We start from the raw sequence: 20,098 nt of genomic DNA, 5'->3' as shown, positions 1-20,098 counted from the left end.
CTATCATGGTACCTAAGTGGAATTCACTGAGCACTGAGAATGACCCATTATTTCATAAGTACTTGTAGAAGCAGTCTGCATGCCTACGTGCTTAATTTTATACACAGAGGTCATTGGAACACCTGATTCAGGATTTGGATGCTGAGTGAATACTTGTGATAATAGTGTATATGTAGAGAGTTGAAAATAGCTTTCTAGTAAAATCTGGTATCAGAAATAAACTGGGGAAAACAGCCCCCCCCCCCCCCCCCCCCCGCCCCCCCTAAAGGTTTTTGTTATGATTGTATTTGTGTATCTGTCAGTTTACAATGCTATTCTGCATCCAGCCGCTAGAGGGCGCATTACCCTCAACGTGTGTCCCTGTTTCTATTCTTTATCACAGGTTAGTAAATGAAAAAAATACTGGCTGCTCCTTTAAACTCTTATAGTACTCTGACAGCTTCAGCTTCTTCATTTAACAAAACATTTCTACATTTATATCTCTGAGGGTTAAACATAGAAGTGAAGGTAACACTGACTGCAGTTCAACGACAGACTCAGATCTAATCAGAACAATGAAAGTGAAACTAATCCGTCGCTACAGGTTATTTTATTAAACACTAAACATGACGTCTTCTCAGAATCATCCACATGCAACTGAACTGCTTTCAAGTCATGTTAAGGTGTGTGTGTGTGTGTGTGTGGTGTGTGTGTGTGTGTGTGTGTGTGTGTGTGTGTGTGTGTGTGTGTGTGTGTGTGTGTGTCCAGGCAGGTGAATGTTTCATGACTGTGAAAAAGGCTCTCAATCATATCTTATCTACAACAGATTGAACTGCATTCAAGTTGTAAAGGTGTATTTAAAGTGTGTTTTTAACTTAATTCTCCACCACATTCAGACACATGTCCTGGCAGTTCACTCCCTGGTTTTATTAAACATTTAAGAAGCAGAACAAATGTCAGAAATATTAGAAATCCATAAACAAATGTTTATCTAGTTGATAAGCGCAGTCTTATAGTCTTTGAATCTGACCTTTGACCTTCAGCGGGGACTTCTGCTGTTTCACTTGTATTGATCATCTTAAAACAGCTCTGTAGCGGTTAATGTATTTACCTCACATGTGACAGGTTACTGATTAAACAATCTTTCAAAACAACCAGTGAAATCTGGATTAATCTCCTGAATCCCAAACAGACCTGAAGCAATCAGGAAATGCAGAGTAAACACACAGACGACACTGGATAAACACACACACCTACTGTGTTTCATGACCATTTCTGAGGCTTCAGTGAACAGCAGGTGATCAGCTGAAGGTCCACATGTATCTCTCAGGTCCTGTGTCAGGACTTTGCTGAATTTTTTTCCTATTTCTTAAGGACATGACTTTCACATGTTCATCTACTGCTGATTTGTTAGGCCTGACACTTGGCCTGTGGGAAGCTGTGGCTCAGGAGATATTGTATGGAGGACCACAAGAGCCACGCGCATCGAAATACAAAATTCTGTGCTTAATTAATGAATTGTAGAATAAAATCTGCATTTGTAAATTCATTTTTGAATTCCAATTTAATAAACTGATTTTTAAAATGCTTTTTAAGTCTTCATTTCAAAAAACATTTTCGAATTGCACTTTAATAAACTGCATTTCAAAATCCATTTCCCTTTCCTGTTCGCTCAGGGATTAACATGTGGATTAGCAGTTTGATTAGCAGTTGGATTAACAACTTCATTTTAAAATTCCTGCTGCTATTCAAATTAGCCACACCGTGGGATGTAAGGAGCTCTCTGATTGGTTGGTCAGACACAGGCTGTCTGCCAGCCTGGATTTTTCTAGCTCATAGCTTCGCCCTGCTAAGAAGCGTGTGTGCTTGTACAAAGGCCGTTCAGCCTCGGGATTTACACTCAGCTCGACACGGATATGTGAAGAAGGAAGTGTTGCTTGTTTTTCAGTGTGTGCGTCTGATGCCTCAAAGCTAACTCTGAGCTGTAACACCATCCATGGCAACAGCATGGAACAGGTGTGGGTGTGTCCTCATCTCCCAGAAGAGTCCAAATCGTCATCAAACAGCCCTACAGACACAAAAATCTTGTGAAAATATAAACAACCAGACTATCAGCAGTGATTTAAGTACTTTAAGACCTCTGTGAAAATCATTTACAGTATATATCACAGAATTTAAGGCCTTAATAATCACAGAACATACAGAGAAAAGTACTAAACTGAATCAATTTCAGCTTTCGTTTCTCATGATGTATATTGTATTAATAATTACATTTCATTATCTGTATCTTTACAACATGTGCCACACAGGTGTAGATACTGTAGGTTCAGTGAATGCTTACATTGCACTGATTAGAATATACTGGACAAAGCTAAGATTCAGCGCACTGTGTTAGAGGCTGGGATTTGATGAATTCATTATATATACTGTCAATGATTTTCACAGAGGTCTTAAAGTACTTAAATCACTGCTGATAGTCTGGTTGTTTATATTTTCACAAGATTTTTGTGTCTGTAGGGTGGAGAGTTTCCTTCATATCCCCAAATTTTAATGTATCTATTAAAAAAAAAAAGAGTTTGACTTTGTTACGATCTATTCTGAGTCTCCTTATAGTGTTTTTTCTTCCTTCATTGAAACTTGCTGTTGAACATTTTAGTTATAAAATAAGGTTAAAAATCATGTTTTATAATGAACTACAATCCATTGTATAGATACAGAAGCTGAGTCCAGCTGTATCTGAGATTTATTTTTTCTATTAAATGAGTTACAATCAAATCTGTAATGTCTGATAAGCAGACGACTCTCAGCTCTGCTGTCAACAGACATGAAACTTCACAGTAACTAAGACTCATGAGTGAAAGTGTTCCTGCTGCTTTAAGTCTGTGGCTCACATGAACTTTGTTATCTGCTCTGAAGAGGACTGAAGTGTGTTTGTGTTCAACACAACAACTCACGTTTCCCATCAGACATCTTTGTGAAACCCACAGAAGCACACGAGAAGATCAAGTGAGACCAAAGTTTATTGAACCTGCAGAGAAACCAGATCACTGCTGTGGAGACGACAGCACACTTAGAAATAACATAAATAACAGCAAAGTTACTGAAGACATGAAAACATGGATTAGATCTACATTTTAGTTACATAAGATTTATTACTGTTTATGTATAAATGATGTCTTGGTCATGCTTTTATTCTGAAAGGTTTGGTAAAGAAAATGTTATCTTTTTAATATAAAAAGTTTGGTAAAGTCAGTTTCCCAGCTTCTTTATAAAAGAAAGGAATAATAACTGTCCTGTTTGAACTTTCTGGCCTCAGTGGTTGTGTGAGGTTTCCTTCATGAGGAGAACAAACAGAATATAAACCAGTGTGTTTACAGTGAATGTGTCAGGTCTGAGCTGCTGTGTGGACCAGTTAGAGAGCAGCAGCTGGATTCCAGTGGTTGGACTGGTGGACGACTTCAGTGAGGAGTCGATGACATTTGGCTCTGGTAGAAACTCTGCACACACAAACACACAGGAGGAGAATATCAGCACAAAGCAGAGCCTCTCTGTTCTCTTTATATACAGCAAAGCATGAGGACATGTCAGTGAACGCATCACAGTTACAATAATGTAACTTATTGAACTTTGACACATTTTGTGCTGGTGTGTCAGATCACACAGCATCTGCAGAGACACACAATCTTGTTTTGATACATTTTAACTGCAGGATGAAAAATAAACTGATTAAATAAGATTAAATTGCTCCATCTTAACAGTTTACTGGCACCAGAATATTTACTGGAACTGGTGCTTGTGTCCCAGTCAGTGTGTACATCCTGAGATGCTGCAGGCACAAACCTGTTCACTGTTCCCAGCTCACACTTAAAGACGACTGAATGTTTGCTGTGAGGACTCCTCCATCCTGGGATGACCTGCCTGAAGAAATCTGGCTCGCCTCATCAGCGTCTTCTTTTAAATCATTGTTAAAGACTAATATATAAACTTTAACTCATCTTATTCATCCAGCTGTTGGAAGTTATTCACTACATGAGACTTGAGTCTGTGTGGCCGTAGTTTGATTCATAATTTACTCTTTGCTCTTTCACTCATCGTCTCTGGGAAGCACTCGTAACCATGGTTTGAAAAGTGATACAAACTTAAAAATAAAGGAAAAGTTTGATTGTGAGCAACAGATTTATGGTGTTTGTACTGAAAGAAGAGCAGCTGTACCTCTCAGCTCTGACTGTTTTTCCTTCTCTTTGACTGACGTCTTCAGTTCTCACTGCTGAGCAGACTGCAGCTGCATCTGCACAATAAAACACACACACAGGACGTCAGTGCACGATGGACTTTTCCCAGAATCCTCTGCAGGAGAAAATGGAAGGTACTCATGTTTAGCTGGATAGAGAAAAGTTACAGGAAGTCATGATGTCGCTCTGATGTTGTTCAGTTTGTCTTGTACAACATTTTTCTGAAGTTTCATAGAAAGACGGTCTTTTCTCTGTTTTCTTAACAAAGTGGATTTTCTACAACAGTTTCAATGATAAGAAACAAAATGAATGACATTAGTTATGGAGCCCTTTGGTAACATATTCAGAGAACAAGATGGAAAAACAATCAGTTACAGGAGCAAACATCATGTTGGCTTGAACACATATTTGTTGTTGAAGCTTCTCAGTATTTGAATCATGAAGATTTGTTAGTGTTTTTTAATGAGTTCATCTTTTAAACCATTTTAGCTTTGATTGTCCTGTTAAACACTATTTAAACTTCTGTCTCTATAATGCAACAAAGAGTGAAGTTGAGCCTTTCTGGTAACTTCAGGATAAAAACACTGATGACCTCCAACGCTGCCCCTCAGCCTCCTGGTAGAGGCTCCTATGGACCCAGCAGGGTGACAACAACACCCGTTTTAAGGGTGTTTTTATTTGTGCTTTCTGGCCGGAAAATTAACTGTTTCTGATCAGACCTGCTTCATCTCTGTGCCCTTGGTATCTGACTCGCTTGTATTTTAAAGAATCTTTCTTTTTAGCACGAAATTCTGGTGCGACCGCATTGGTGTCTGCGTGTTACAAACACAGTTGTGAAATTGTTCCTCCTGCTTTTAGTTTGTGGCTGACGTTAACCTGTGTGTTGTCTTTATTGTGGATGAAGTTACTGAAATTTTCTGCTGACGCATTTGTAGAAAATGACGAAATTTCAGATCACAACATCCACAGAGAAGTGCAGCTTTGTGTTTGACACGTTTTAACCACAAGATTAAACATGAAATCATGAATCTGACTGTCTGCTGACACTTCCTGCAGAGTGAGGATGATGAAAATCCCTCCATCCTCACAGTTTATATAAAAAGAGCAAATGTTAATTTTTTTTCCCTCTTCTTTATACTTTTACTTCAGTCTCAGTATTGCTGTACAGTATTCCTTGATTATCACAGGGTAGTGGCAGATCCAGACCAAACTAACCGCAGGATAATATCTAAAGAGGGCAATATTTAAATGTTTAATATATTAAGTGAATTTATTTTCACTCATTTATTATAGAGATCCAAAAGAATTTCAAAGTAAAGGTTTCACATACTGCTCTTCCTCATACTTTTACTTCAGTCTCAGTATTGCTGTGTAGTATTCCACCTCCCATACCCAGGGTAACAGAACAAAACAAGGAGGGTAAGATTTCATTGTTTTATATATTAATTGAAAATATTTTAGGCACTACGATAAAATCAAAAAAATATCCAAATGAATTTCAAAGTAAAGGTTTCACATACTGTACATGTGCACAATGTTTAAAATACATGCCTGACATATTTGGTGGCCTGAAACAGGCAGAGTCCATAATTACAGAGAATCCAACGATGACTTTCAGACCAGCTCTGATGGAAGCTGGGTCTCCTGTCCCCCATTAATGTGACTGGAAATGTCCTCAAACTGGGCAGCACTGGTGGATCATCTTTGTACGTCTGATAAGAGATGAATGCAGAGTAAACATGAGGCTGTAACTGAGGACAATAACTGATCATTGTTAACTTATTACTTTATTCTGTCATTATTGTTCATTACTGTCAGTTACATTGACTGTATGAATTGTAATGACACGACACTCACAGACACACAGGTCTGTTCAACATCACAAACCGCTGGTTGTCCCTCTTCCTCTCCCTCACAGCCCGTCTTCCTCCTCACTCTCAGGACTGTCCCTCTCTGCATCCTCTCCAACTAACTCCTCTGTCTCTCTGTCATCCTGCTCCTCATCATCTCCATCCTCTCTACATCGTACTCTACTGGCCCCTGTCTAAAGCCACCTATGCACAGGGGGGTTATGTTCAGGGATTTATGATGTTCGTAGTAAAAGAAGAGCAGCTGAACCTCTCGTCTTTGTTTTTCTTCTCTTTGACGATGATCCGTCCATCACTGACGTCTTCTTTTCTCACTGCTGAGCAGACTGCAGCTGATCGCTCTCTGCACATGAAACACAGAAAGAAAAATAAACCAGGTTTTTGCAGGTAGAGCAGCTGTTAGCAGTGCTGCCACACATGTGATATAAAGAAGAGTCGTAGCATCACAAACATCTTTCTTGGAAACTGGCAGCAGTTTTCAGCAGCTCTGTTGGATTCAGTGATTTGCTATTGACACCACCAGAAGGAGAAAAGCGCACACATTTTACTACAAGGTCCAAAACCAAGACTCTTTCTAACGTTACACACACACTACAATCAGCACTGTGATGAGAAATGAGCTTCACACATGAGTCCTGTGGAGCTCAGGGTCAATGTTGTAGCTGAGATTCATTTACATGATGCTTGGATTCATTCACTGAATTCTACTTTTACTCCACCTGTTTGCTGTCTGGTATAAACACACTATAAACAACATGGAGTGAAGACGCTATGGCAGGATAGCTCGTGAAACATCTGCTCACATCTGGTTGAATTCAGTTGTGTACATCCACAAAGAGCAGCAGGTCAGCTGATCACAGCCTGGACACTGAAAACCTGAAGCTCACGTTAGAAACGACTGTGATTATTTTCCTGTGCTGAGCCACTACAGCACTTTGAAGGTTCCCCACCTGCTGAATGCACTTTAACCCCGACTGTACATATAAAACATATTTGTTTTCCTCTGTTTCCTGTTGTTTTCCTCTGCTCATGTTCTACTTCACTGATTCAAACTGAGGATCTATATTAGAATGAACATTTAGACTGAAAGAGTTAGTCAGAAATCCAGAAATGTGTGTGTTGGACCAAACAGTGATTTCTGATGTTTCTGTGTGTTTTTCTCAAATATGTTTATATTGTTAAACAGACTGTAGTGAACATGATTTATAAATGAGTTACATATAAAATAAAGAAATGAGCTGCAGTCTAAGTATCGTGATGACACTGTGTAATTATAGCACATTGTAATTAATCCTGTCCTTTGTGGTGAGTTAAATATCCTCATACAACTGTGATGTTATATTTCTTCAAACTTCTTGGCCACATCTCTTTTTAAAAGGACATTTTAATATTAATGACAGTTTTACCCCTGTATATATATATATATATATATATATATATATATATATATATATATATATATATATATATATATATATATATACATACATACATACACATACATACATACATACATATACATAACTGAATAACTGATTGCAGTTCTACCTTGTGACAGAAATATTCTTTCTGGCTCAAAATAACTGGATATCATTCATGAGAGATATATTAGAGCTATTTAAACGAGTCTCTTTTAAATTCCCGCGATGATATCTGGCAAATTCCGAAAATGACATATTGGCATCTGATAGGCTGAAGGGTATTGGCATCTGATAGGCTGAAGGGTATTGGCATCTGATAGGCTGAAGGGTATTGGCATCTGATAGGCTGAAGGGTATTGGCATCTGATAGGCTGAATTTTTCACCGCCAATGTTCATTTATATGAAGGGTTTTAAGGATTTTAACAGCAGGTCGCTGACAGATCTGTAGACCAGTTCGGGCTTTGGCAACAATTTTAAAGTCAAATTTTCAGAAACTTTTCCCGCGAGGTTTAAAAACACTCTGATCTCAGCACCAACAAAACTACGAGTAATGGACCTGACATCAGTCTGCTGCTCTGTGATTTTCACCTGGCTTATCTGGCTTCTCTCGGCTGTCTCTACAAGTAAGTTAAACTGATTTTTTGTTTTTTACACTGTAACTACACACTCATAACACACTGCGATCCACTGTAACTACACACTCATAACACACTGCGATCCACTGTAACTACACACTGACAACACAATGCGGTGGCAGAGATAGATCAGCAGGGTGCTTGTGCCATGATGGGGAGGTCGGGGCTTCACCGACCCTGAGGTATCCCTGAGTAAGGTACCGTCTGTACACACTGCTCCCGGGGCGCTGGACTTACTTACTCTGTACTTACTCTGAAGAGGTTTAAAAGTCCTACGCGGGGGAAATGTGACGTCAGAGAAGGGGCGGGGTTTCTGGAACCTTCTAAAGCGGAGCAGGCCTGGTCCTCTCCCGGTCCTACTTCTTCTACGTCGTCTGGATATCCTCGTTAAACTTTCTAACGATACAGAGTTTGCGCTCGGAAGTTGTTTCTACCGTCTCTTTAAGGACTGAGGTAAAACGAAACTTTATAAACTAGAAAATCCGTCAAAAGAAGGAGCGAGTAAACGCAACGCTGTCACAAGCGAGCCCGAGGTTTTCCTGCTAGTCTTAAAAAAGGTTGTACTTCCGGTCCCAGTGAGCAGGAGGAAACTGTCTGAATCGCTTCACATTTACATGGAAATGATCATTAATGCTGAAGCCGTGTGGGTATCAGTCATGGCCTCCTTTTGTGTGTGTTTCTATTAAGATCAGGATCATTGCCTGAAAAATGATGATGTTACCGATCAGATTCTTTCATGGTGGATCAAAATCTGATGGCACTTCTGTGTCTTCATAATTTCACCCATTCAGACAAGATCAACAACACTGACTGACACGCAACTCCAAAAACTAACAGAGCCTCCACCGTGTTTCACAGATGGCTTCAAAAATGTACAATTTTGATTCAGCATTTAAACCTTTAACCTCTCTAATCTGTGTCGTTTCCTCTTTCAGTCCAGGAAAACATCATAGCTGTGTCCAAACAGAAGACCATTCTGACATGTCTAGTTGCAAACAACAAGACTTACACAGTTATAGAGTGGAAAAAAGATGGCCTGGGAGAAGAACATGTCCTTTTGTATCAGAATGGACACTTTAAACCAGAGAACTATCATCCATCTTTTAGGAACCGGGTGTCTCTGCAGGAGACACTGATGAAGGACGGAGACGTGTCTTTGATTCTGAACAATGTGTCGACTGCTGAAAGTGGAACATATGAGTGTCGGGTCTACATGAAAGGAACAGGCTCATGGAAATCCATCAGCATCAACCTGAGTGTTGTTGATCCTCCAGGTGAGTGAGTAGAGTTGAGTGTGTGTGTGATCAGAGGTGAAGCTGCTTCCTGGTTGTTGATGTTTGTTTCTAAAGATGTTGTTGATGAGACTTTGTAGAAAGCAGCTGGTCTGAGTGATGTGATCAGAGTGCAGTAGATAATGTCTGACAGCAGTTTGAAGAGGAAATGGATTCTGTTCTGTTCTTCACTCATCACCTACCTGACAGCTGACACCTCACACCTGTTTCTCACCTGCAGGTCAGACAGGAGGAGACACAGAGGATAGAGGGAAGGAGGATGGAGGGAAGAAGGATGGAGGGAAGAAGGATGGAGGGAAGGAGGATGGAGGGAAGGAGGATGGATCTGTTGGACTGAAAGTTGGTCTTCCTGTTGGCCTTATTGTTGCTGCTGTTGTTGGTGGTGGTGTTTTTTTAATCTACAGGAAACTTAAAGCACAGAAGCAGGGTTCATACCAGGTTCCAGCTGAACAGCAGCCTGTTTGAAATGTTAAAATATGATTTTCACAAGTTTTTAAATGTTATTTTTGTTTGGTGCAAAACGTCGACAAACAGTCCAACAGAGAAACAGAGTCAGGATTCAGGATTCGCCTCCTTGAACTGTCTCAGAGGGTTTCCAGCTGATCTGAGTCTCCTGCTGCTGTTCCAGCTTCTCAGAGCAGAGACAGACGAGGACATGCTGCATTTGTTGTTCAGCATCTTTGTGAACGATTTCATCACGTTGTGTTGAACAACTTTAAAGATGGATTCATTCCAAAAGAAGATTGAACTACTGTCTTACATTTCCTTCTTTTTCTTTGGTTTGCTTGAATTTCAGACGTGTCCTGTTTCTACTGAGTGTAGCTGTTAGCTCGTGACCTCCTGCTGAGCTGAAGCCTCAGACTGTTTCTGTAGCTTAAATAGACGAGACATCTATAATATATATTTGTATAAATTAAATTACACGGAGCTTTTATTTATTTCTGTTTATTTATACACTTTTAAAATTATTCCTGGTACAGATTTTATTATTTTGTTATTATTGATGAAAAAATGAGTGGGTTTTTGTATAGATGATTTTTTTTTCCCTAAAAAAATATTTTCTGACCTGTATCCCAAAACGTTGGTTCTGTTCATCTGGACGTAGCTTGTATATGTCCTGTTTATAAGGTTGGGGAAACCTGCAGCCAGCTGAGACTGAAGAAGTCACTTGGATGTTTCTCCCACTGAAAACATCACGTCCAGATGAGCAGAGTCAAGTTTTTGGAGATTTACTTAACTGGATGATTGAACCTGCATCAAGGCCCTTTCTCAACTGTTGATCCTGTTTTTGTTCTGTAAATAAAGTTTCTTAACCTGAATGTTGTTTCCTGTTGCTTCTTGAGTAAATCTGAAGTGAAACAGAATAATCTGAGCTGGAATCAGTCAAAAGTGAGTTTGTGGGAAATCATCTTTGCTTCTGCTTTTAAAGCGAGATGTCTTTTTGCAGTTATCGCCATCTGGTGGCCTTCAGAGAGAATGCAGGTGTCCATGTTTTATGCTGTGTCTACAATGCATCAGTGTGGTGCTATTAGTATAAGGTGGGATGTAGATTTTGTTACATTGTACCACAAACACCCACAAACTACAAGCATCAATAGGCAGGTCATGTACTTACATTCATACTGTGCTACAGACCACTCAAAGTGCTTTTAATCAACCACACATAGATGGTGCCAAAGCACCATCTCTCAAGACGCACTCTGACATCTGTGTGACCTGTGCTGGTTTCTTTTTCACTCTAGAGAACCTTGGACTTTTGAGTCTTTCTCCTTCGTGGGGTTTACCTGTGCAGGTGAGTTTGATATCAAAATCTTATTCATTTCATACAACAGCTGAGTGCTGTAGGCTGCTCACAGAGAGGACACAGGTCTCCTGTCAACAAACCTCTGCTGTCATGTGACAAAGCAGATGTTAGTTTTTAGATGTACTCACACACGAACAGTTTGGTGCAATTAAGCTGTGAAGACAAGATTTTTCTGTTCATAACTCAGCTGTTACCAGCAGAGGGAGAGAGGAGGCAGCAGATAATCTAGAGAAATCTTCTCAGGGTGGCAAAATCAAAGTGATTTCTTTACACATATTACAGAATGTAACATCTGCATATGTATCATATGTATGGTTAAAATACATGAAATATACACATTTTATATGAACAACTTTATTATTATTTTTTTTAACACGGATAATTAAACATTTCAGTTAAATTAAAAAATGGTGAAGCTACACAACATGAGGTGGTTCACTTACAAACACAAGTCTAACTTAAGGTTCACGCTCTGCTACACAATACTAACCTGATCTGCTTCAGTTGTTACCTAGACTGTACATGTACTCTGACGTTACAGCGGTTTTATTAGAGACACGGCTAAGCGTATTGCATTTTGCATAATTTTAAACAGTTTAAATTTGTTCAGTATTAAACGGCAGAAATTAGGTTTTCTTTTCGGAAGTATGTAAACGAAAAAAACAGCGGCCGACAGCGCTGTAAACAACGGTAGACTTGTGCGTAACAAGAGAGAGAGAGAGAGAGAGAGAGAGAGCTGTGCATGAAGTGTGATTTTATCATGGTGGAAGCAAAACAGTAAAAGTCAGAGGGAATTCATGACGATGTTTGTGTGAAGCGTAGTTTGGATCTTCTTTTGCTGCTGGTTCGGTCAATATTGTTTGGAGAGAAATAAAACTAACAGCTTTAGAAGCAGCGCAAAAAGGGCGTGAATACAAAGCGCAGACCCGCCGACGGATCAGAATCAGCGAGCTGTCGCTTTCAGCCCCGACCGTGTCCGTGCATCAGGTGATGAAATCTCACTGATTCTGATCCGCGGGTCCGCGCTTTGTGTTCACGTCTTTGTGCAGAATCCGTGTACCTGCTCTCATTTACTGTTTTAGCTGTTTGGTGGTTGTTGAAATTTTGTGAGGTTTCACCTGAGATTCTGGCATTTCGGGCAAAAAAAAAAAAATATTAAAAAATCGATTCAGGATTTTAATGAATCGATTTAACGTTATCCAAGCCAGAATCGATTTTAAAAACCCACCCCTACTCAGAATACACAGGGAACGTAAAACAAAGTGGAGGCTGGCTTGACACCAGTTCCAGCAGCAGCACCGCACCAGACAGTTTCATGAAGATGAATGGAAATGTCAGTGCATGGAAATTCAAAGTCTTAGTTTGTCTGTTACGTTCGGACTGCAACACTGACTGGATACATCATTTCAAAACATCTGCAGTGGGAGTTCAACAACAACGACATGGATGCTGTAGCATCTGCGTCACGCCTCTGTGGTCTGCTGATCTGCTGCGTCATGTTCATGGTTTCAGCATCTGCAGGTAATCTCTGAAAACGTTACTGTATGTACAGTAGCAGCATATAATCATGAAGTCCCAGAGCAGCTGTAATGAGGTCTGTTACACGGTGAGAGATTGACTTTTCATCTAAATCATCACTGACTGGAATTAAGATCTTAATGCTGAATAAATTATTAAAAACAGTGAACCTGTTTAATAATACTGACACTGGAATAACGTCGATTCTAAGTTGCTCTGTTACAACGTATTAATAGTTATTGTTAGTCATCGCCCTCTTCCATCAGTATTATATACAGTCATACATGCTGTAGATGTGTGACTGTCACAATCATCGTTATTAGACAGTAAAGTCAGAAAATAATATTTTCTTTTTTTAAATTTAGTGACTCAACAGCTGCAGTCATCAGCGCCATGCTGCTGTCCGGGAAGTCAGTCTCATTTTGGATTTCAAAGTAAAAACAATGTAATATCAAACTTATATGTAAAGACCTCGATCTTTTTCTCCCTCACAAGAAGCTTCTGTTAACCATGTCTCAGTACAATCCTGTGCATGTTTTGGTTTCTGTCACCATGAGATCTGTTCCTTTATGTTATTGATATGTTATGTCTTAATTTGCATTGCTTTTGACCTCTTGGGGCCACCATAGAAAGCACTATATGAACTTTTTAGTTTATGTATTAAAATTTTGTTATTAAAAAAACAACAACAATCTTCACCCTCCTGTTTGAGGAAACCCGGAAAAACTACTCAGTGAGAACCCACTCAGACATGGAAAGAGCATGTAGACTCCACACAGAAGGTGGATTCAAATCCTGGAACAAGAATAAACCAGGAAATAAATAATTATTTTCCTATTTTATCTTTAAATATTTCTTTTTCTGTTCTTTCTTTGTAAAATATGATAAGACTGTGTTTTGTTTTGCTTTTTATGATATTTTGAGTTTAAATGGAGGTATTCCTACATGCAAAGAACTGTTGCTACAGTGCAAAATAACACTATAGGTGACTCTGTTCATCTGGACATAATGTTTTCAGTGGGGCAAACTTTTTGTAACTCATTCAAGTGACTTCTTCAGTCTCAGCTGGCTGCAGGTTTATAAACAGTACATTTGTATAATGACTGAAACCAGCCCACTGAAGGAACAATGGGCTGTGAGGTCATTTCCTTAATCATAATTATGCAAATTCTCATGACCATTGATCAACAACCACTTACCAAAACCCACTGATCAAAGAACACTGATCAATGGCCATGAGTACCATTCACAGAGAGTTGGGGAATGGCTGCAATCACAGCATTGTAAGATGGTGACAGATGTACCCTTAGGCCCCCTCCTCGATTCAGAGATGGTCTTTCCCTTTTCACGTAAATGCCCTCCTTGACTCCGCGCTCAAACTAGCGTTCCTCCCTGTCCAGGATGTGTACATCCTCATCATTGAAAGAGTGTCCACTGGCCTGTAGGTGTAAATAGACTGCAGAGTCCTGGCCTGATGAGGTTGCTCTTCTGTGTTGTGCCATCCGCTTCGCCAGAGGTTGTTTGGTTTCCCCGATGTATAAATCCTGGCAATCCTCCTGCACTTAACAGCGTACACTATGTTACTCTGTTTGTGTCAGGAGACCCGATCCTTGGGGTGGACCAGTTTTTGGCACAGCATGTTTTATGGTTTAAAAGCCACAGAGATGCGGTGTTTAGAAAAAATGCGTCTCAACTGCTCCGATACTCCTGACACATATGGGATCACTACAGGTTTTCGCTTGGGCAGCGGTTGTCCTTCTCTCCTGGATCGGCTGGAGCTTTCTTTAGGTGCCTTCCCAGCTTTGACAAAAGTCCAGCTGGGATAACCACATTTACTCAGGGCCTTCTTGATGTGCTGTTCTTCTGCCTCCCTGGCCGCTGTGTCAGTGGGGATGGTGTTCGCTCTGTGTTGTAGCGTCCTGATGACACCCAGTTTGTGCTCCAGTGGATGATGAGAGTCAAACCTTAGATACTGATCCATATGTGTAGGTTTATGGTACACATCTCAGGAGGAAACATACAGTCTGTTTGTTCCCCTGTAACATTAAAGGTCAAAGGTCGCAAGAAAAACTGTCATGCATTGGGAAAACTAATGCTCCACTGCTGCCACCTGCTGGCTGTTATCATGCAGTGACTGATGCCTCTTTCCATTTACACACAGTGCATACATTCGGCGGCCACTTTATTAGGTATACCTTGCCAGTCCCATGTTGGGCCCCTTTTTGGCTTCTGAGCTGTTTTCATTCTTCACTGATTCAACAAGCTACTGGAAACATTCCTCACAGATTCTGGTCCTTATTAAAATGACTGCATCACACAGATGCTGCAAATTTGTCCATGATGTGAAATTTGTCCATGATATGGATCTCCTGTTAAAACCACCTCCTAAGATGTTCTGTTGGACTGAGATCTGGTGACTGTGGAGGCCATTGGAGTATTTCTGTGAACTTGTGATGTTCAAGAAGTTAGTTTGAGATGGTTTGATTTGTGACATGGTGCTTTATCCTGCAGGAATCAGCCACCAGGCAACACTGTGGTTATAAAGTGATGCACACAGTCAGTCAGAATACTTCAGCAGGCTGTGGTGTTTAACAATCCTCAGCATGGGGTCCAAAATGTGCCATTAAAATATCCCCCACTGCACTACACCATCAGCACCCTGTTACGTCTCCCTTCTGCAGAAGCAACAGGATCATGCTTCCGCAAAACTCATCAGATCTGTGTCGTAACTCTGAAATTATCCATATGAACCTGCTCTGTTTCTGATTTAATTCTCTGAAAAGTATTTTCAGCAGATTCTGGTTTATGAGAGTCATCTTCTTTTCAGAGCAGAATGGCAGGAATATAAAAAGGTTCTCACTTTGAACTTCACTGGATCCACTTCATCATGTCTGCATGCCAATGGGTAGTGATTTGTGCCATGTGATTGGCTGCTCAGATATATCTGTATCAATATAATGGTTTCACTGGCAGTTGAATAGACATCTAAAGAAGTAATGTGGATACAGAGGTGTGCCTTATAGTTAGTGTCTTTGATCACATTTGATTCTCCTCCTTCTTCTTCTTTAGTCAGCAGTGAGCTTGGCAGATGCTTATTGCTCTTTCTTTCACTTCAATATGGCTGAAGAACTGGCCATTGTCAATTTGAGCTGTTGAAGTGATCCTCATTTCTTTGTTATACTGTAGTCCATCCATGGCTTGCTGTTAGAAAACACTTCAACGACTGGTCACTTTATTAGGCACACCTATTCAACTTCTAGTTAAGCCATTGAATACGTGCAGATATATCTGAGCAGCCAACCAGAATTTGCTGAAAAAAATGAACTTTTCAGAGACTCTTAAGTCATCACCAATCAAAGACTCTGAACGTACTTTAGTGTAATCGACACCCATGATCAGCAGAGGGAGGTGTTTGCTCTTACAGTGCAGTGTGACTGTGAGGAGGCCTACCTAAACACACACACACACTCAGTGATTATGCATTCATAGACTATTGACGTCTTTATAACGTTCCATTAAGTCCCAGAAAACATTTTGCTGAGTTTTCATGGGTGAGTGTTTGTGTTTATGTGAGTGACTGAAACACTGTAACCACTCATATGTTAAAATTACCCACTCGTACTGTAGCGCGCTGTCTGTGTGTGTGTGTGTGTGTGCGTGTGAATGAGAGTGAGAGTGAGAGAGAATGTGAGCTGTTTGGTGGCAGTTAGTACCAAAGAAAGCTCCGGGGAACAGGAAACACAAACAGGCTGTGGCACACTAATCACTGAATGTGGAAAAGTCACTGTGTGGATGTCTGTTCACAACCACATTCTGAACATATTCATTGTTAGTGTTTAATAAAAATAGTAAAGGCAAATAAATGATCTGATCTTTATTCCTCACTTTGTAAGAGACGGTGAGACCGTCAGCATTAACGGTAACTTACTGTCGTGCAGCGACCAGCTTCAACCATGTTTGGTGGCTGGACGCTCTCTTGATGTTGCATTTTAATGTAAGATAAATAAGGCAAATATTTCACTTGAGGCCTGATGGCTTTTTAATCATGGTTATTAAATATAAACACTTGTGATTAATTTTTTATACATGCAAAGCAAATAGTTTGTCCCATCTGGGCCACTGTATTGTTGTTTTTGTGTCTTTATCTGACTCAACCCACAGTGTGGAAACACGTTGGTCTTCACATGTTGCTACCTGACAGTTTTATTATTTTAGACTTTAAACTTAGGTCATTGTTTTTACAATCAGCTTGAGTATCAGTCTGTAAGCTCCACCTCCTGCTCACAGTAGACACTGCTGTAAAGCCCGCCTCCAGTTTGAGGGCATTTCCTGTCACTTCCCTCAGCAGTGCAGCACATCACTCCACTTAGGTTTGATTGCTTTGTCTTTCTGTCTGTCCATTTTTTGTTTGCTCATATTTCACGGCAGTTAAAATAAAGTGAGCTCAAAGAAGCAGACATGTTAGCTGGAACGTTTTACTCTGTCTTGTGGACGTATTTGGTCTCCATCACCTGTTCACAGCTTTCTGCCTCTGTGGGTGAGTTCATGAAGTTCTTTATGTGGAGCTTCCTAAAACCTGGTTAGTGCTTCTGTAAGGTGGAGTTAAATCTTTAATAAATCTTTTTCTGGTTTTAAACTATGGACTCCTCTCTCATTACTTTGTTTATGAGTGTTTTCTGTAACTAATTATTATAATTTATTTGTTATATGAGAGAAATGTTTGGTATTAAAGTTTCAGTGCTGATATAAAGAGTTCTGACTTATTCATCAACTTGAAAAAAAAATGCAGAGACATATATCATGGATCCAACCTCTACTCACAACAAAGAAACTGGTGGATTTCTTTACTTTATTCTGTTTTTCGTTGTTTCCAGGTGTCAAAATAACATCCACTGTCTGTTCTTTCAGTGACTGATCTGCTCTGTGTTGTTTCCTCTTTCAGACCAAAAAATCATCACAGCTGAGTCTGGACAGAACGTCATTCTGCCGTGTCGAGCTCCAAACAACAACATCATAGCCATAAAATGGAGCAGAGCTGACCTGGAGTCAGAATATGTGCTTTTGTATCTGGATGAGCAGTTTGTTCCAGATGACCAGCATCCATCTTTTAAGAACCGGGTGGATCTGCAGGACAGACAGATGAAGAATGGAGACTTGTCTTTGATTCTGAACAATGTGAGGATTACTGATAGCGGAACATATGAACACTGTAAAAAAAGATTCCGTAGAAAAACAGAAAATGTCCTGGTAATTTTCTGCCAGTACATTTTCCTTTTTTTTACGGAAGTTTGACGGACTTTTCTGTAAATGATAAAACGGAAAATTCTGTAGATTTACAGTATATTTTCTGTATCATTAACTGATATTTTCCGTTAATAGAAAAATTGAAATTTCTGTTTATATTACTATTTCCAAGCACTTCTTTTCACTGTAACTCATTAAATATAGTTCTTTATATCCTTAAACGTACATTTCTATGCAATTACAACCTAGTACACCATATGCTCAAAAATTCATAAATTAAAACTTTTTAAATTAATTTGTGCTTCGTACACAACAACATTGGTACAATTAATGTTAAATATTCTTTTATTCTCCTTAACTCAAACACTATACTAAAATATAACAACAGCATCCATCTTGTCATAAAACGACTAAACAGCTGATACATGAACAAAATAACTCACAAGCTTTCAAATTTAAGCATTTTTATTTCCTTGAAATCAGGTTGCCCTCATGTAAATGTGTTTATTTATATTCATTCAAGTGGCTACCAAGTGTTTTCTTCAAACAGGACACCTGACAAACAAAAAATATAGTTAAGTCATATTTAACGATATGTTCACATTTATTAATATCCAGAGTACCTTTTAGTTAGAATCACTGCCTTGTGGTAGTTTTGACTCAGCCAAATGGTTAAGGTATGATTTACATCCATGTCTGTCCACTTATGGTACAGTATACACATGTAGTCAGTTATAGCCAAACACATTTGATTACTGAATTGCATTCACTTCATTAATGAAGTGAATGCAATTCATATTTGTGTGAACATTTGTCCGAGATTAACTCTTTGGGGTCTTTACCTTACAATATAACATACTTGACTGTTTAAGTCGTGCCACATGAATAAAACTGAACAGATCTAAAGAAGATGTTCCTGAACTTTGGGTTTATGCAAACAGGACGGATAGATAACCACAGAACTTTTCCACATATGATAACTAAAGCACAAAATAAATTAAGACAGATTACTGTCCCAAACTTGAAGATAAAAGTGCATTTACTGGACTTGTTTTGTCAGTGAGGAGCAAAGTACAACTAGAAGTGCTTGTTCTGATGAAAAGTTAAATTGTAAACAGCACCGTAGTGAATAAGGATCTGTGTCCACGAATCCTCAGCAGTGACAACACTTAAACATCATAGTTCAAAATCCTTAACGCACACCTTTTTCTCAACTGTGTTCAAATGCCCTTAGCTGTTTAAGTAGAGGAAAAAGTCTGACATATTTCACGACCATTAAATGTTAGACAAGGCTCTGAAAACGAGGTTACGGTTACAAACAAAAACCTCTGCTTGTGCGCACACACCCTAAATCACAACACATAAGACAATAGTAAGACTAATTACTACAAAGTGACACCAGAGGCTGGAGAAGAGCAAGCATAAAGTGACACATTGTGTGTGCACAATTTCTCTTGTTACCACTCTTCATATACCAGTGTGACAAAGTCCTGAATGCAGCCTGCATGTTAGTCCATCAAGGTCCATCTGAGCTTTAAATAAAATACACTCAGCTTTTCCTTGGTTTTTTAGAGTTGCTCAGTTCATACGGGAACTTCAGCAGTCGGGTTAACGTGTCGCTGTGTTGCTCCTCCATCTCAGCCATTGAGACTAGTCGTAATTTATTCTGAGGAAAAAAAAGAGAAACAACAAGACATTTTTAAAAAGTTTGTATTTTTATAATTTTTTTTACCTTGAACATAAACAACAGAAACAAAAAAAGGATTAGGGCTGTGCGATATGACGATATATATCAGATGACGATATAAAAATGTATCGTTTCATATTATACGCTATCATTTGTTTTGTGGTGTTGCAAAATAAACTGTTTACGGCAATATTTTTTTCATGGTTTTGATGGTCACTGTAGTGGCTATATTATTTCTTAAAATTCTCTCCTTCTCTTATACTTACAATAACCACACTATGGACGGACAAGCGACTGTTTTTACGCGTACTTTCGTTACCAACAGTGACGGTAAAACCATCGTGTGGCTCTGCCATCCGCTTGTTTATTTTCCACATAAACCTTTCACAATAAAGCTCAAGTTTCTGTTGAGACTTT

At 39.4% G+C, this 20,098-nt stretch overlaps 1 protein-coding gene and 2 long non-coding RNA genes across 5 annotated transcripts in view; 1 reads left to right on the top strand and 2 right to left on the bottom strand.

The window, feature by feature from the left end:
- Positions 1-2,981: 2,981 nt before the first annotated feature.
- Positions 2,982-4,981, bottom strand: LOC134624701 (uncharacterized). The gene is made up of 2 exons (XR_010093618.1): positions 4,192-4,981; positions 2,982-3,476 (listed from the first exon to the last, which is right to left on the bottom strand). It is a non-coding gene; the product is annotated as an uncharacterized LOC134624701 (long non-coding RNA).
- A 695-nt stretch (positions 4,982-5,676) lies between these two features.
- The window catches only part of LOC134624702 (uncharacterized), a 167,076-nt gene continuing 152,654 nt past the window's right edge, over positions 5,677-20,098 (bottom strand). The window contains exons 2-3 of the long non-coding RNA XR_010093619.1: positions 6,330-6,422; positions 5,677-5,923 (exon numbers count right to left, since the gene is read on the bottom strand). This is a non-coding gene — a long non-coding RNA (uncharacterized LOC134624702). The remainder of the gene's footprint in view (positions 5,924-6,329; positions 6,423-20,098) is intronic.
- LOC134617518 (hepatitis A virus cellular receptor 2 homolog) lies at positions 8,395-10,720 on the top strand. Of its 3 annotated transcripts, none has more exons than XM_063462798.1 (3): positions 8,395-8,779; positions 9,244-9,410; positions 9,649-10,720. In XM_063462798.1, exons 1-3 carry the CDS (start codon positions 8,751-8,753, stop codon positions 9,891-9,893), a joined length of 441 nt encoding a protein of 146 aa, XP_063318868.1. In that variant the 5' UTR covers positions 8,395-8,750; the 3' UTR covers positions 9,894-10,720. The 3 variants fall into 3 exon arrangements, 2 of the variants coding, with proteins under 2 accessions (XP_063318868.1, XP_063318859.1); XM_063462789.1 differs by having other exon boundaries at positions 9,072-9,410; XR_010091536.1 differs by having other exon boundaries at positions 8,395-8,589; positions 9,072-10,720.

Source organism: Pelmatolapia mariae, linkage group LG3_W, assembly GCF_036321145.2.
Source record: "Pelmatolapia mariae isolate MD_Pm_ZW linkage group LG3_W, Pm_UMD_F_2, whole genome shotgun sequence".
Lineage (NCBI taxonomy): Eukaryota > Metazoa > Chordata > Actinopteri > Cichliformes > Cichlidae > Pelmatolapia > Pelmatolapia mariae.
Note: the sequence above shows the minus strand (reverse complement) of the source record. Positions and strands in the feature narration are given on the sequence as shown.